At 35.4% G+C, this 18,671-nt stretch overlaps 1 protein-coding gene across 1 annotated transcript in view; it reads left to right on the top strand.

Annotated features, from left to right (window-relative positions):
* LOC148941432 (uncharacterized) overlaps window positions 1-18,671 on the top strand; it is a 364,996-nt gene that overhangs the window by 147,369 nt on the left and 198,956 nt on the right. Inside the window, exons 9-10 of the mRNA XM_089104420.1 lie at window positions 1,019-1,360; window positions 11,085-11,246. Of these exons, the coding sequence (XP_088960546.1) occupies window positions 1,019-1,360; window positions 11,085-11,246 (504 nt within the window). The remainder of the gene's footprint in view (window positions 1-1,018; window positions 1,361-11,084; window positions 11,247-18,671) is intronic.

Below are 18,671 nucleotides of genomic sequence, written 5' to 3'. Positions count from 1 at the left end.
AAAATAAAGTTGTGAGACAGAGCCAAGCTTTAGCGTAAAGAGCGAGGTGTTGAGGAGGGGACAGCCCCTTCCATATACGGAATAATTTCTGTTTGTTTTAAGTTTTAATGTCGCTCCTTACTTTCAGTTAAAAAAAACTTGTTTTTTTTTATTTAATTTTTACACGAAGCGGTGATTTTGTTAAGGTTTTTGGTGTTGCTTAATTCCAATTCAAAAAAATATATTTCCCAAAAAACAGTTTTAAAAAAAAGTAAAGAGCCATATTGATTTATCAATCCCTTCACACAACTTCGGTATCGGGAATGATAGGGAGACTATCGCCATAGTGTTTATCATGTTTATAAGGGAGACTATGGTGTTTATTACCATAGCACTGACATTACCTCCATTATGGTAAACTATTTCTCAGTAAATTGCGTCAGGAACATTTGCTAATATCAAAACCAATATTTGAACGACATAAAAAAAAATATATTCCTATATTTTCTATTTGTTTAGTAATTATCTAAGACGGCCTGACTGTCTGACTGTAAAACTAATCATACTGGTATCTTTTATAGTAGCTCTTGAGTGCCGTCTCAGGGTAATTCTTTTCTGATGTCGGAGTTAAAAAAAAGGGTGCAGCGGATAATCTTTTATTGTAACAACTGGCGGCCTTTCACGAAATTTCATTCACTATGCAGTTAATTTTAGCATAAGACCAATGAAAATATTTACTAGGAACTCGTATAAAACTTTCGGAACCACTTTTTGAATTCTAAAGGAACGTTTGGGTTTTGATCGATGCTAGAAATCCAAATTCTCACTTTCTCAAATTTTGCCATTCTTTTAATTCAAAAATACAAATTTTTTGATAGTAAGGGGTGGCTGTAGAAGTACAATTTTAACTCTAACTGTTATAACTGTGAAGATCAACAAAATATAATGTTAAGAATGTTGAAATTAGAAATTATACTTTTAATATTTAAGGAAATCTATATATTTAACCATTACACGATTGACACTATTTCTACTTTAGGTTCATACGGTCCCCGTGGCATAAATGGTGACTATGGTGAACCTGGTCTAGTTGGGCTTCCTGGTGATAAAGGAATCTCCGGTGAAATAGCAATTGGTCCTCCAGGTACAATAGGCCGTAGCGGTCTTCCAGGACGTCTAGGTCAGTCAGGACAGAGAGGTGAGCCTGGTTTTCCCGGCCCTAAAGGTTTTCCTGGAAGAGCAGATCAAGCAGTTGGACCTCCTGGTGGAACTGGCAATGCTGGTCGTCCTGGGCTTCCTGGCAATTCTGGAAGAGATGGTATGATTGGTCTTCCTGGTGAAGTTGGGGATAAGGGTCACGCTTTTGACGGTCCTTCTGTTGGTAAGAATCCTTTATAGTTAGTATAAGTCATTTGCCACATGCTCTACTAAATAAAAATGTTAACTCTAACTATATTGCAACATAAAGAAATATGGGGAAAAGCTTTAATCTTGTGAAACTTTCAGTGAAATTTCCTTCTGCTTGATCAGATTATGAATGTATCATTTAGGTTAGGAATGACTTTTTGGCTTGTATTGTGTGAGCACGAATAGTTTTGCCTGTTAAGCTGGAAGTGCTACCTCACTTGCTTCCTATGAAAATGATTTTGTTTTCGAAAAGCTAAATTTCAATGTTTATATTTTCTGTTGAACGTAAGAATTGAGAGGGTTAAATACTCCGTTAAACTATTTTCCTCAGTATGCCATAAAAGACTTTTAAATTTAAATTTGCCGATATCTGAAATAAACGATTCAAGTTCCATTTTAGCGGTAATTTAATTATGGACAGTTATTGTCACGGAATATTGCAGTCTTTTGAATAAAGATAGATAAGTAAAAGTCCATTGTCTTATGTAAATTAAATTTATTGCTTATAAGTCCTAGTCTTATAAAGTATATAAAGAAACTTTACAGCTGTGATAGGATTTCGAAGCTAGCTTCTAATACTTACAAAATCTGACTCAAATATTTAGATTTTGTTCACTAAGAAAATCCTAGTATAAGGTAAATTAAGCGTTTCATTTAAGTGCTTTTTTTTCTTCTTTTTTTTCTGGTAGGCAATACAGGACGGTATTTCCAAGAATTAAATACTAGTGTTAGGTAGATCAAGTGTAGCGATGAAATTTATTGTGTGGCTATAAAAGAAAGGGACTGGGCTTAATTGTGGTCATAAATATTGACCGCGTCAAATCTAATATTGTGCTTTAAAACTGCGAACTTACACCTTATAAGTTCGGCGATAGCGCCGCTTATAGCGCCGAAGATTGTGCCATCGAGCCCTGCGCCACAACGATGGGGAGTGAAGTAAATTTATAACCATGCCACCCTCAATTATTGAGAGAAAATAACATGTGTAGCCATATAAATGTGACCTCTTTTCTTCGAGCGATCTGAAGATCAGATTCCCTGGGAACGTGCCTTTGGAGACATACGAACTAATTAGCTATCATTAGGCTAGATACGGACATATAAAATGAAATAAACACAGGTAAAAAGCAATGGATTTATTGAGACTTACATAATTAGGTGAGCAGCAACGAGTCACTTCAAATGAAAATAACGGTGACTAAGATACAACAATCAAAGAATTGCAAAGATCGTACGCCGGAATAATTCTATCTAAGTGGTCCTGATTCTGAATTACGAATCATTTCAAAAAGCAATTTTACCCCACTACCAAACGCAGTTCTTTCGTCCTGCGCTGTAAGGACTTGGCTCGTAATTGGCTCAAGTGGCCCAAGGATGCGAACCCTTCGTCCAATAATACGTCTTAAATATTTTTGATGATTTAGACGTTCACACGGTTCTTATCGTTTAAACGTCCTGCGAAAGTGACTGCGCTTTTTCTCTTTGCTTATTAAGAAATTTTAATTTTTGAAACTAGATTTAGCTTAATTATAAAAATTCATAATTATCTTTAGAAAGAAAGAAATTGATTTTGGTGTTTTAAATATATCACATTTTGTTAACGGTAAAGATTACCCATCCCAGGAATAATTGATGTTCCGTCATTAAGAATTGATTACCTTTGGACCTTCCAATGCTTATCATTTAATAATTATTTCTTCTAGATAATTAATTTAAATTTATGTTATGGCCTAAAAAGGAGTGCTATCAATTTTCTCTATTACTTTTCTTATTTTATTCTACATCCCTATCTAAAACTCATCTACCGGGCTAAGATTATTCATGTTTCCAGGCTAACTACTATACTAAAGATTTGTTTCTTCTACATCTAACACTGATTACTTTTACATTTCGAACAAGGTTCGGGCTATTCTACCTCCACATTTTTTGAATTCACTTTTTACGAGGTTTTTTTTTATTTTGCTGTTAATATGGCATATTACTTTCTATCTATGCTACATTAAATGAATAACATGATAATACTACACCTAACTATATCTGGACATCTAACATTACATGCAAGAACGATTTAAAACACACAATATTGGGTTTACCAAATTCACTGGTAACATTAAAACACTTTCACTGGGGATGTTTGCTACGCAATGTTAATGACAGGATATTGGGATTTTTGAGTTATCAAAGTTATTAAGAAGTAACATATGTAAATTCACATCTATTTCATCACCTTCGAGTCTTTAGTGTACTTAATCGTTCTGTTCTAAAATCGTTATGTTCTGTTATTGTCCTTCATTCTTTTCGTCTTGGCAAAATTTCTTAAAGCACTTACTGTATGGTTTCTTCATGGGACAGTTCAAGCACGATTGTGTTCACACGATGAGCTTTCTCTAATTGTCAACTGGGAAATGATGCTTCCAACTACAGGTGTTGGAATATGCTATCAGGGTTCATTCTTACCTGCTTTTTGATAGTTCATAGGGTGCCTTATCATTAAGGGGTCGAACATTGGGAGTGCGTTTATTTTCTTCTCAGCATATCATTTTTGGGATATTTTGAGGCATATAGAGAATGTATTCTCGCACAAAATTGTTCATTTGTGTCTCTTATAAAATTGTTAGCTCATGGCTTGCATCTATTAACCTTTGCGGTAATTCCTAGGTTAATCATGGGGGAATTGAAGTTTGGGTTTGGAACAGGTCGACATCAAACTATAGTGACTCCTTCAACATATTGTCTTTAACTTGTGGGAGGGGTATATTGTCACTGAGGGTTTGGTCACTGGGGTCAATTTTGGTTTCCAGGTCCATTGTTCAGAAATTATCTCGTAACATCTATGGGGTAACAGAGATATAAACTTTCCACACAGAGGGGATAGGATGGATTTCGAGAGATGGTCGAAAGGGATTCGATGCGTAAGTCTGTGACACATAAATAGTTTTTTGAGGTCATCAAATATCATGACTATACGGTCATATGGTATATGGGTCCATAATGATTATCAAAGGCGATATTCATGTATTTATATATTGTACTGATCGCTGGGGTTCTCAGCATTTATGTGATTATATAGTTCGATAAAGCACTGGATACTGAGATTCAAATATAATGTTACCTGATACGTAATATGGTTTGTGGTCGAAGAAACAATCATAAAGGTAACTGTTGTTTTCGTAGACGAAGCTGGGATGAAAATTGCCTTAAGTGTATGGTGAGTACTCTTCGTTGGTTGAGGTATGATGAAAATAGATGCTTCTAGGTTGTATCTGCACTGGGCAACTCGTTGTAATGCTCGATATCCAATTTATCAATCCACTTCCTGTAATAAAAATAACAAGGCAGGATCACACGTTCTTTAAAGTAAATACTTATAGTACAATTAAGTCACGTATTGATCGGGTACATGAATTTTACGCTATGAGACAGAGTTAAATAAATTCACTAAAATTAGGACAGAAAACCAAATTTTTATCGTGCTCAACACTCCTTCAACACTCAGTTAATTTTACATTAGATTTAAAATAATCATTTAAACAGAGTTTATGCTACATGGTTAATTTTGAGGTCTAATTTTACAACATGTTTCATTCCTGCATTGTTCACGCACGTCCGTACTGTTTAAGAAACGCATGTTGCAGTGTCATAACCACACGGTTTTACGTAAGCGATACTACAATGAGGGAACAAGACATAACAAGGACGAGTGGAGATCTTTCTACCCACTCGTTTTCTATTTTCTTCCCTATTTCTTGGCTTAGACGTTCTCCTTGGGCTCCGGGTTTAACCCCCGCATTTCAGTTGCTTACCCGTGTTCTTCTCTTGGTGTTTGTCTTCTTAGTCTTAGGATTTTTCCGTAATTAAAAGTCAATAGGGTTTTTATGGTCAGGAAAGTTGCGAATACGAAACATACGGCCAATAGTATGTTCCACCAGAAATGGGTTGAGAACAATCCGTACTTATTATCCACATAAGTTAATCTCTGGTCTTTATTTGTAAATTGGGGAATCTGCGAATCTAATGCTTCTCTTATTTTTGTGAGCCTTATTGTCCCTTTATTCTTTTCTATTTGTGACCATATCGAGGTTTTTATTTCCTCGTTTTCTATATTTTGAATAGGGTACGACAGGTTGATTGCCTTGAAGTTAGTTATTTTGGGACTTATTATATTTGTGCTCGTGGTAATTAACGGCGTTAACGGCGTTCGGACGGTTGACTCTTTAGTTACGAGTCGACACCCTTGTTTTATGGTTATCGTACCCATATTTTGTAATAGTAATTCTGTTTTGTAACTTGGGTCTATTCTTTCTGTATTATAGTAACAAGACAAAGTTCCAACAGTTTCTCTTGGAACAGAAATCATGGTAGTGTTCATAATTATGAACAGGATCAGATCATAATTAGACGCTTCTGTACTGGTATTTTTTTTTATTTTTTTTTTTACATCAATCTTTGTTAGGACCTGGGTCGATTTCTTATAGAAAATCCGAGGGAACCGCCAAAACCCAGCAATTTAAACGCTGCGTGGGCTTTGAGTTCCTCCCCAGGCTTCCCACAAAACGTGGTCCATCTATTTAGATTTGATTACACAACTTAATACTGAGTAGGGGATGGTTTCCATAGTTCTTTTGTAGAATATAAGTTGAATTCCATGGAGGAGTAAAGGGACGTATCTTTGCTAAACTCAAATAGGCTACTTGGGCTAGGTGAGCATCCGAAATCCTCGACTCCATACGTGTTGTCCCACATCCGGTGTCCAATGACCAAGTATAACAACAACACATATAGAATCGATGATATTGACTTTGAAAACACGGTCGGTAGGGGAGACCGAACCTCCCCTCCCCATGATATAAGTTCCGTTATTGATCTCAATAACTGGGTGCATTATAGGTTGTCCAACTGATTAATTTACATTTATAGGGGTATAGTTGATTTTCGTAAGGTAGTACCTAGTAGGCAGAATGTGCCACACAGGACCTAAAAACACTATTTGTCACCATCGGTCGACCACGAGCTTCCCACCTCGGGCCTTTCTCCCTGATCGCTGACGTTTTGACATCACTTGTATTATATATATTTTTTTTCATTAATATTTACTTGGTTAACTTTACTTGCACACGGTTAGATTTATTATGGTGGATCACAAGTTGATTTTTATAAGGGATTTGAAATTTATCTTTACATTAATTAGGGATATTTTCATCTGTGAGGTTTTTTAACCGCTCTGCCTGACTGTGTCATTATTTTATCCTCTGTTTCTTTCGTTTTTTTGTTTATCGGTTTTTATAGTGAAATAGGGTCGAAAATTTTGTATTTATTTTTCAAAAATTCTTTCCCTTTTAATTTAGTTTTTTTCCCGTGTGTGGCTGCTGAGTCCGGTCTTGATTTTTCTATTTCTTTAGCTACTATATGGTCTGATTGGCTGTCATACTCTTCTAAATTGGTTTCCAGTGAATCCAGATTAGAAATTTTAGAAGTGGCGCTTTTTGGGGTGTCACCTGCCCTTCCTTCGTAAATTTCTACTCCTCTAGAAGTAGAAGGTTTATTCCCTAAATCCTCGCCTTGAGTTTTCAACTCGGGAGATTTGAAAGTTTCTTGAGAGCCTTGGGAGGAATTAGTAGTTTTTGCGGGGTTCCTCCACTGTTTGAAGGTCATGTCTTCAGGGGTGTGGGGCACTTTTTGCACAAAGGTTCTCCTCCCTGAAGTCCACTCTTTAGGCTTGACCTTGGACACAGTTATGTCATAATACTATCTTTGCTGGTCTTCCTTGGGAGTTTTATTCTTGGGCAATGTACTTTAACTCGTTTTATGAGGAAATTTATTAGATCCATTGTTTCTCGCAGGTTCGTTTTAGTTACATCCTTGGGGTGAATTTTCTTTGAATCAATAACTGGGGTTTCTACTGATCTGTTTAATTTCTCCTGTTAAGACAAGGGCCTTTCTATCGGTGTTGCAGGGGAAACTATTTCGTCTGGAAATCTTTTTGGCGGCAAAAGGTCGCAATTGTACCGAGAAAGAATTAGGTTCTTGGAGATATTGGATATTCTAAGCTTCTGGCACTTTTTGGTCACGAGCCCTTTTTGCTTCTCGGTATTTTTATTCACACTAGGTTTCGGGATTTTTTCTTTGGAATAAATATATTTTTCATATCTAAGAACTCGTCAAAGTTTTCCTCATCACTGTCATTCTCGAAATAGTCTTGCTTGAAATTAAAGGGTTTTAGCTCTGCCAATCTTGATCTTGGGGCTCATTTTCTGCATCTGACGAATCAGTGGAGGAGAGATGTGATACCCATCTTTCTGGAAATTTGGCTCTTTTTATTCGGTTAACATGCGCCTTGTAAGTTCTTCCACTATCGGGGTTTTCCATTTTAAAAGTATATTCGTTATCGTACTTTTTGACTATTCTGTACGGTCCTGAATATCTGTTGGTAAGTTGTTTTCCTTCCGTTTTTGCCTCGTTCTTTAGGTAGACGCAGTCTCCTACTTTGAAATCTATACTCCCCTTGACTTTGGGTTGGTTTCTTAGCTCTTGGTTTATTGAGCGCTTTCCCAGCTCTTGTCTAATTACTTTATAAGTTTTCCTAATCCTATTCATGAGATCTTGTCTTTAATCTTCCGAGCTATTATAATACTGCCGAGATTCAATAATCTTATTACACGGGATTCTAAAATCACGACCGAAAACTAAATAAAAAGGATTATCTTTAGTTGTTTCTGAATAAGCAGTGTTGATTACGTTAGTTAAATAAGGTAAGAATTGATCCCAGTCTTTCCTATTGTCTTTTTTATAAATACTTAATAAGTTTGAAAATATCTTATTCCTGTTTTATATTCTACCATTATGTTGTTGGTGGTAGGATCTGTCACCATTTTTTCTATAGTAAGAAAACTCATTAAGTCTTTTGTTACCTTTGAAACAAAATTACCTCCGTTGTCACTAAAAATTTTATTTGGAACACCAAATTTTAAAAATAATTTCACTAACACCATACTAGTGGCGTACACACCTTAAATTTTAACTGCTTTTGCAAAACTAAATCCGGCAAAATGGTTTATAGCTGAAATAATGCAAGTATGACCTCTGCTAGAAACAGGTTCTGCTAGTCTCCACTTGCTTCGTATAATTCAAATTAGATAATATATAATGGTTACTTTGCTACTGAGACTCTTTCAGGTGGTGGATATGGAGAAGATGGGGGTATTTTTCCCAAGTTTCATGCTTCGATTGTACTTACAAATTATTCAGGTTCTGTTATTTCTGATGGTACGTAAAACTACTGTTTTAATTTATGGAACGTTTTTAATGTTCCTAAATGTCCACCTGTATCTGAATGAAAATATTCAAGTGCAGGCACTATTAAGTTTTTTGGTAATACAGGTATTATTGAGGATTGGTTTCTATTTGTCTCAGCAGTCACGATTCTACATAGTATTTCTTCAACAAGATTATAGTAAAATTTATCTATCTCTTTTCTTAGAGTTTTGAGTGTATCCGGTAATGTATCGTCATTCAAGAAATAATTAACAAACGCCGAACACATTTCTTCCTTCTTTTGCTTTCTTTTTATATTTTTTCTATAGACAAGGGACAATGGTTAACCTAATTTTTCTTTACTGTGTCCTTGACTTTTTTTTCTTACTTTCATGCTTGCTCTTAGCATTGATAGCGTTGACTTCATTTTTCTCAGCTTCCAACGAAATATTTTCTGGGTATCTACTCAAAAAGTCGCAAGCTGCGTTTTGTTTTCCTTTTAAATGTTCAAATTCGTAATCTAGGTCTTGGCTTTTCATATTCCATCTAGCTAGAATGCCCGTGGAGTTTTTAAATGTGCGAAGATACTGCAAGCTTTTATGGTCTGATCGTAGTATAAATTTTCTACCAATTAAATAGTGTCTAAATTTGTCCAAGTGGTGGATTACAGATAATAATTCTAAGTTTGTGGCGGAATAACTACTTTCGCCCTTTGATAAGGTTCTACTCGAATAGCATATAACGTTTTCTAATTTTTTTATTAGAAGGTCCTTGTAAAGGATCAGGGTTTCCTATGGGAATTATTTGCGAAAGAATAGCCCCAATGCCTTTTGAACTAGCATCGGTTGTGACCACAAATCTTCCGTTTTCGAAACCAGGAAGTGATAAAATTGGTTCAGAAGTGAGCGCCTTTTTGAGACGGTCTAGGGAAGTTTGAGCTTCCTGGAACCATGGAACATTTTGGGAGTTCCCTTTAGTTAATTCCGTGAGGTCCTACCGACCACGCCATTTGTAGCGATGAAATTTATTGTGTGGCTATAAAAGAAAGGGACTGGGCTTAATTGTGGTCATAAATATTGACCGCGTCAAATCTAATATCGTACTTTAAAACTGCGAACTTACACCTTATAAGTTTTCCGATAGCGCCGCTTATAGCGCCAAAGATTGTGCCATCGAGCCCTGCGCCACAACGATGGGGAGTGAAGTAAATTTATGACCGCACCACCCTCAATTATTGAGAGAAAATAATATGTGTAGCCATATAAATGTGACCCCTTTCCTCGAGCGATCTGAAGATCAGATTCCCTGGGAACGTGCCTTTGGAGACATACGAACTAATTAGCTATCATTAGGCTAGATACGGATATATAAAATGAAATAAACACAGGTAAAAAGCAATGGATTTATTGAGACTTACATATTTAGGTGAACAGCAGTAGGTCACTTCAAATAACACAACGGTGACTCAGATACAACAATGAGAGAATTGCCAAGCTTGAACGTCGAAATAATTCTATCTAAGTGGTCCTGACTCTGAATTACGAATCCTTTCAAAAAGCAATTTTACCCCACTACCAAACGCAGTTCTTTCATCCTGGGCTGTAAGGACTTGGCTCGTAATTGGCTCAAGTGTGAACCCTTGGTCTAATAATACGTCTGAAATATTTTTTATGATTCAGACCTTCACACGGTTCTTATCGTTTAAACTTCCTTCGAAAGTGACTGCACTTTTTCTATTTGCTGATTAATGACTTTTCATTTTGAAACTAGATTTAGCTTAATTATAGGAAGTCGGAATTATCTTTAGAAGGAAGGAACTTTATTTTGGTGTTTTAAATATATCGTATTTTGCTCATGGTACACAAGTGTTCCATTTAAGTATTTTATGATGATCGCTGATCTAAGTTTATGTAATTTGTGCCTTTTGTCGTGTTCATGACTGTATTTTTGGCTTTAAAATACGTTTATCTACCTATCTATCTATCTATTTTTAACGGGGAAACATTATTTTCTGGGTTTCTTTATTTTTTTTGTTTTCTTTTCCATTTTCAGCAGTGTTACATGAGATGTAATTTTTTCGGGTGATTTTTCTTCCAATTCGACCAATCGAAGGGTATTTCCAGTTCCCATTTCAAAAGAAATCGACATTTTCATTTCCATTGTTGCGAGAAATGCCAAATAGAGATCGAATTTAGACTTTATGCCACCCTTAACCCAAAGCCTTGAAACTCCCTGAAATATCGAGCTTGTTTTTATTTTTATTTCTTGTTTTCTTCTAGCCATTAAAGTCAAGCAGAGATCCTTATTTTGTATCCTATTTCCCTGATTTTTTACTTTTCATTTATTAGGAGATTTGAACTTTCGATGAATTTTGATCCCCAGAAATTTTTTTTTTTAAAAACTACTATGTTACAGGTCTGTAATTATACAATTTTATTTTATTTCAGCTCCCAAAGGTCGAAAAGGAGATATTGGCAACCCTGGTTTACATGGCTATTATGGTTTTAGAGGGTCTCCTGGTGTTTCTGGAGACAGAGGTGATCAAGGCCGAGTTGGTCCTGATGGTCCTGTTGGTTTACCTGGATTAGATGGGCTTCCTGGCAGACCTGGTAAGCTATTTAAGTCTATTTGTTTAGTGTTTAGTGCCGTTTTAGGATCAATCAAATGATGCAATGGGGTAGGTCATAAACCAGCCAAGTGATAGGGTTGTCATGGTGATTTTAATTTAAATCTTTTTGGATGATTCTTCTATGTCAATAGACTTTCTCGCTGCAATGCTTTCTTATAGTATGCTGCAAATGACGTCTATATCTTCTAGAGGAACTGAGACAACAATTCATAACTTTTTTTTCTTTGTCAATTCTTCGTATATGTGTCTTGGTAAGCGGCATCTCTAACCATTTTTCTATTTTTTCAAAGTTAGCCATTCCTGAACCTCCGTCTAATCGAACTACATTGTAAACGAGTATTTCTTTTCGTTTCTCCGAAAGGAATCTACATCAATTAAAACTGTGTTTGACTGACCAATTACGGGAAAAGACTGCCTCTGAGTCAGATTTAAATGCAAGTTTTGATTTATGGTTGATAATTTAGTGAAAACTGAAAAAATCCAAACTTGTAACCGCTCATTTTCACGGGGTCGGCAAACAAATCAGAACCTTTAAACCCTTGGATGACTCCCGGCTTAATCAACAGCTAGAAAAGAAAGAATTATCTTTAGAAAAATTGAAAACCTTCTTCTTAAGTCTGTAAATTGAATGAATATAAGAGTTACAGGAACCTATTTATGTCAGTTATTTGCCGAGTAAAGTCTGGTTTTTATTTTAAAAGGTTTTCTAAATATGGGAAAATGTTAAAAAGACTACTACTAACAACTCACTGCAGGACCAATCCCAATTTATCCAAATCCTCCCATCCTATTCTGGGACAACCTTATTTTTCTTTGGTCCTAGATGGTTTGCTGACAAGGACGATCTTTGGTAATGTGTCAACGTTCATCCACAGAACGTGCTCTCGCCATCTCAACCTTTTTCTTGTTATAACTATAGAAAGTGGGATTGAACCACATTTTTCGTACAACTAAATGTTAGAGATAAGGTCACTCAAACGGTTAGCCAAAATATTTCATAGGTAGTTTTTCTGGAAAACATCGAGCAAATCCTCCGTCTTTCCAAGCACCCACGCTTCAGAACCTTACCTGGCAAATGCCATTACTCTAACTTGGTTCTAATCTTGGTTCGTACACTTATCTTCCTATTCTTCCAAACCTTTTTCAAATATGAAGAAACACCCTCGGCCTTGGGTATTCTACTTTTCACATCTTGACGGCACCCACCGTCTTTACTAGTAATTCTACCTAGGTAATTGAAAGTGAAGCTGTCCATTTGATCAATCTTCTCTTTACCCAGCATCACCTCTTCACCATAACTTATTCCTATGTTTAGCGACTTGGCCTTTTTAACATTAATATTCAAACCTATTCTTGCGCCCTGAAGGCTCAAAACCTCCAAAAATACATTTTGCTATTTGCTAATGCCTTTGCATCAGCATAACTAAGTCTACGAGAGTTTTACTTCTCCAATTGATTCCGTGTTCTTCTATTGCCTTTTTTGCGCTCCTTAGGGCGAAGCCCATCTAAATGACCCATATAGATAGAGATAGAACGTAACCATGGTTAAATCCAGATTAAATGTGAAACCAGATACTAACCTCATTTCCTACCTTAACCGCAGCAAGGTTATTCTGGAACATAGCACTAGTCACTTTAATTTGTTTATCTGGTATACGATAAAAGGATAGGGCCTTCACTAAAGCTCTTTTGTTAGCTGAATCAAACGCTTGCTCATAATCTGTAAAACTGGGTTTGACAGAAGGGTTAAAGAAGGATAGAAGGGTTAAGTGTACATTAAACTAAGAAAACATTCATGGGAATTTTGACAATCAGATTAAAGATGAACTGAAAACTACTAATGCACTCAGTTTAAATCTGTCTTCCTGAGACCTAGACCTAGTTGCACCCTTGGGGACATAATCTGTTCAAATTGATTTAGTATTAAAGATATCGAACTGCTTCAAATGTCGCATACCTATTGGTTCTGGATGTGAACCAATTCAAGGATGTGAAGATATAGAGAATAAAAATTATTTAAAAGCAATGAGGGAGAAAAAATTCTATATTTTGTTGAGAGCTAGGGCACTGAAAAACTCCGGAAATAAGAAGAGTTTTTGCTTTGTATTATAATGCAAAAAACATGTTGATAGGTGTTTTACGCCATCTAGAATACCCTTTATATCTTCATTTCCACGTAGGTGCATAACCGGTCCTGACCAGGTATAATATGTTACTGCTCTCGTCGGCCCTTCTAGACTAATTTATTAAAAAAATATATATATATTTGAATTTCTTATGGGATGGAAATTTGGTACCCTTTATTTTGTTTCAATAGTTGGTTACATTTATGTTTGGAACCTTTTTTAGAAGATATAACTGGGAATGTTCTGTGTGTCCTGAGGTTTTAACTCATGCCCTGGCAATTACCCTGTATTGCTCGCATAGGGGCAGGGCTTGCATACAGGGGTAGACGAAAAAAGTCTTCAAGATGCTGGGACAAAAATCGAAATACTTTCTTTGAAATAAAGTCCCCAGGATCGTAGCCGACTACAATCGCTCCATTGCTGGAGTTGATGTGAATGATTGACTGGTCTTCTATTACATATTTGTAACGTGGACAAACAAATGGACTGCAATTCTAGTTCCTTATTTAATTTAATTAAAAAAAAGCAAGTTTTTCAACTGAAAGTAAGGAGCAACATTAAAACTCAAAAGGAAAATAAACTATTCCATATATGAAGGGGTTGCCCCCTCCCTTATCTTCCTCTTCACGTTAAATTTCTTTGCACTTTTAAAACGATTCCTATTCAAATTAAACGGCCTTTGTGTTTCAGGAGTCGTTCTAAAAAAATTTGGAAAAACAATCAAACATTAACATAAAGAGCAATGCATAGATGAGGGGGTAACTCCTTAATATGCGGAGTAATTTCTTTTCGTTTAAAGTTTTAACGTTGCTCCTTACTTTCAGTTGAAAAAACTTGTTTTTTTATTCGATAGTAGAAAGGACCCTATAACTCCCATCCCTCACCCCTGCTGCCACCTACAACTTTTTTTACATAATTTATTCAAGGATTATCGATCGAGTCTAATGGGGGTCAAGGTCAATCGATCTGTTGTTGTTTGATCACGTGTAATGACATAAGGGGTGATTTACATAATCGCTCGGGGAATTATTGATTTATGACACTGGAGGGGGGGTGATTTACATAATCACTAGGGGCAATGTATTGATCTAGGACTCGAGGGGGAAGTGAATTTCCCAGAACTTGATTGCGTAATCGCTCGGGAAATTCTTTTTTACATAATTTATTCAAGGATTATTGATCTGTTGTTGTTTGGCTACGTGTAATGACATGAGGGGTGATTTACATAATCGCTAGGGGAATTATTGATTTATGGAAGGGGAATTAATTTGTTATTTCTAAGGGGAATCATTCATTCACGAAAGGGGAATTAATTTGTTGTTTCTAAGGGCAATTATAGATTCAAGAAAGGGGAATTACTTTGCTGGTTCGAAGGGGAATTATTCATTCACGAAAGGGGAGAGAATTTCTGAGAACTTGGTTTACATAATCACTAGGGGGATTATTGATTTAAGAAAAGGGGAATAAACAAACAAGTCTGACTTCTTTGATCTTAAGTCTGAGTGATAAACGCTCTATAGGTCAGAGAGAAAAATAAATGTTCTATTTTTAAATAGGGCTTCACTGATCTCTAGTGACAAGAATTATAAATGACATCACTTGTTGTTGTTGTTGTTTGGCCACGTGTAATGACATGAGGGGTGATTTACATAATCGCTAGGGGAATCATTGATTTATGGAAGGGTAATTAATTTGTTGTTTCTAAGGGGAATTATTGATTCACGAAAGGGTTTCTTAGTAATTTGAAATGTGACAGCGCAGGGATGCCCAAAACAAAAGGAACACGCAGAAATTACGTATAGGGGTTATTTGGGCGAAACCGTTTTAGACATTTTAGGGAATTATTTCGGCGAAACAGTTAGAGACATTTTAAAAGATGATTTTAGAAAAGGTTTTAGAGGAGAATTTAAGGGCGAAACTCTGTGGTCGTTATAATACACAAGTTCCATTTGAACAGTGTCGTGAGGTCCTCTACCCCAACCCCAAAAGGGCCCTCATACCCCACCCCCACCCCCAAGGAAGCCCCCGGTCCTCAAAGGTCCCCCGGGCTCCCAAAGGGCCCCCAGATCCCCCAAGGACCCTGAGCCCCCATTTTTTAATACTTTTTAGGGCTTTATTATATCTTTTCAGAACAAGTTATTTTCTTATCGAAATCTGAAGGTAGGGTCTGGGTACATTTAGAATGGTGGCAATTAGACTAACATTTTTGGAAATAAAACATTGAAAGGAACATCAAATTATATTCTTTTAGCCAACAAGTTAATGTAAACAGCCTAAGTTTTCCAGATATACTTTGCAATGTACATCACCATCAACCTTCTTCTTAACTGGACATATCCTAGACAAAATAAAAAAAATCACTGACTATGGGTTTTTGTTTTATAGCAACAGTTCTAGAATCAAGTCTACTATTTAGCCTAGGGGTACCAATCGAAATCTGAAGGTAGGGTCTGGGTACATTTAGAATGGTGGCAATTAGACTACCATTTTTGGAAATAAAACATTGAAAGGAACATCAAAGAGATGAAAAAATTTAAAATACTGTTCCAAATTTTTCATAGAAGATAGAAAGTTCAAGTTATCTTCTGAATTTTATTAAAGAACTAACAGTTCAATTCTAATTTCTCCAAAGAAAATAAAAATCTTCCACTTCAGTTCTTAATTTCACAAAGACACAAGTAAATTTAAAGTTCTATTTGAAATCTTTCCGTAGAAGGTGGAAAAACCTATAACCTAGTTGCGAATATTTTCTCGGAAGATAAAATTTTCTACTTCAATTTTAAACTTTCTCACAGAAGTGAAGAAAAGTTCAAGTTCTAATCATTATGCAAGATTCCACTTCAGTTTAGATTTTTCTCAAAGAGATGAAAAAATTCAAAATACTCTTCCAAATTTTTCATAGAAGATAGAAATTTCAAGTTATCTTCTTAATTTTATTTAGGAACTTGCACTTCAATTCTAATTTATCCCAAGTAAATGAAATTCTTTCACTTCATTTCTTAATTTCACAAACGCATATGGAAATTTAAAGTTATATTTGAAATTTCTCAATAAATTGAAGAAAAGTTCAAGCTCTCTTCTGAATATTCTCAATGAAAAAGAAATTAGTTTTTGATCAATTCTATTTTTCTTAATAATATAAAAAGGTTCCACTTCAGTTCAGATGTTTCCCCAAAGACGTAAATTTAAAATTCTCCTCCAAATTTTTTGTAGAAGATAGAAAAAGTTACACATTGATCGTGAATATCTCACTATGAAGATAAGGAGCTAATTTTCTCATTGATGTGAAGAAAAGTTCAAGTTCTTTTACTAACTATCCATATGAAAAGAAATAAGTTACAGATCAATTCTATTTTTCAAGAAAAAATAAAAATTTTCCACTTCAATTCAGATTTTTCTCAAAGAGATGGAAAAATTTAAAATTACTGTTCTAAATTTTTCATAGAAGATAGAAAAAGTCATACATTCATCATGAAAAGTTAACTCAAGTCTGAATTTTATTAAAGAACTTACTGTTCAATTCTAATTTCTCCAGAGAAAAATTAAAATCTTCCACTTCAGTTCTTAATTTCACAAATGCACAAAGAAATTTAAAGTTCTCTTCTGAATTTTCTCACAGAAAAAAGAAAAAAGCTATAGTTCAATTATATTTTTTTTTTCAATGAAAACACAAAATCTACAACTATCTAATAGACATTCTAAGTGCGTAATATGCTAACATATCCTATAATAATAGGAATATAATAAATTAAAGCAAAACATACTTTTTTTGAAGTAACAACTTGTAGTAACAACATAAAAATATGTTATAGACATTATTTTACATTATTAACATTGTCTGCCAATGCTCTTTTTATTTTACCAGCAATTTCACTGTCTATTATCACATTATTTTTACAGAGGCAACAGTTTTTGCACGTTGACAAGATATGATTTATAATTTTGGTGCAGCAGTAGGCCCTTCTTTCCTTACTGATTTCATTCGAATGCGAACACCGGAAAGATGGCAATAAGACCTATCAACGGCTAACATGTTACCAGAACCATAAGCTAGAAGTTGCCCATCCTCAACAACTATTATTTTTAAGTTGGTGTTCTCTTTGAGCACTAACTTCTCTGGAAATGATACTTTCAAATATGCACCTTTTGAATGATGAAAATTCTTGACTACTCCAAAGGAATTCAACTCCTCACTGTCATGACAACGTAGGCACACATTCCCAATAAGATCTCCACTACTACTTGTCCCATAGTTCAAATATATCTCTTTTGTCAGCATTCAAGGCAACAATGACTTTATCATGTGCACACACTTTCTTCGAATAGTTCATTTTCACGTCTTTTTTTAAAAATATGGTGTAGATGTTTATCCCTCCAATGCTAAAAAATTACTGATTTAACGCACGCAATAAACTAGATAGTCTCGATAACCTACCATGGAGTACCACTGGGAAAGCCGCTTCCAATGTAAGAGCAACCAGAGAGTACGTTTTCTACACCCGCAAGCATGCATAGTGAGAGAGAAATACGAAGTCGACCTGGGGGTATTTTCCAGCGAGTATGGTTTGGTTAGGTTAGGTTAGGTTAGACTAGATTAAGTTAGGTTAGATTAGGATTGGTTAAGTAAGGTTAGGTAAGTTAGGTTAGGTTAGCTAAGTTAGATTAGGTTAGCTAATAAACATCTCTCCATGTTTAAGTTAGGTTAGGTTAAGGCTAGATTAAGTTATGTTAGGTTAGGTTAAGTTAGGCTAGGTTAGGTTAGCCTACGCACCTGGGGGGAGTTTCCGGCGAGTATGGTTAGGTTAGATTAGGTTAGATTAGATTAGACTAGATTAAGTTAGGTTAGATTAGGTTAGGTTAAGTCAGGTTAGGTAAGTTAGGTTAGGTTAGCTAAGTTAGGTTAGGTTAGCTAGTAAATATCTCTCCATGTTTAAGTTAGGTTAGGTTAGTTTAGGCTAGATTGAGTTATGTTAGGTTAGGTTGAGGTAGGTTATGTTAGCCTACGTACGCGTGCGTACGCAGGCTAACCTAACCTAACATAACATAATCTAACTTTCGTTGAAATGCAAGAGTTGGAATATTTCAGTAGTGTTTAGTTGTGGTTTATCTAGTCACCGTTACATCCTCTTGATTTTCAAAGTTCATTTTGAATTTCTTTCACTGAAATGCAAGAGTTGGATTATTAAAGTAGTGTTTCGTCGTGGTTTACCTTGTCACAGTTACATTCTCTTGATTTTTCAAAGTTCATTTTGAATTTCTTTCATTGAAATGTAAGAGTT

The sequence above is a fragment of the Artemia sp. Qi Xiang Cuo genome, chromosome 18 (assembly GCF_049724085.1).
Source record: "Artemia sp. Qi Xiang Cuo chromosome 18, ASM4972408v1, whole genome shotgun sequence".
NCBI lineage: Eukaryota > Metazoa > Arthropoda > Branchiopoda > Anostraca > Artemiidae > Artemia > Artemia sp. Qi Xiang Cuo.
This window is presented reverse-complemented; position numbering and strand designations above follow the sequence as displayed.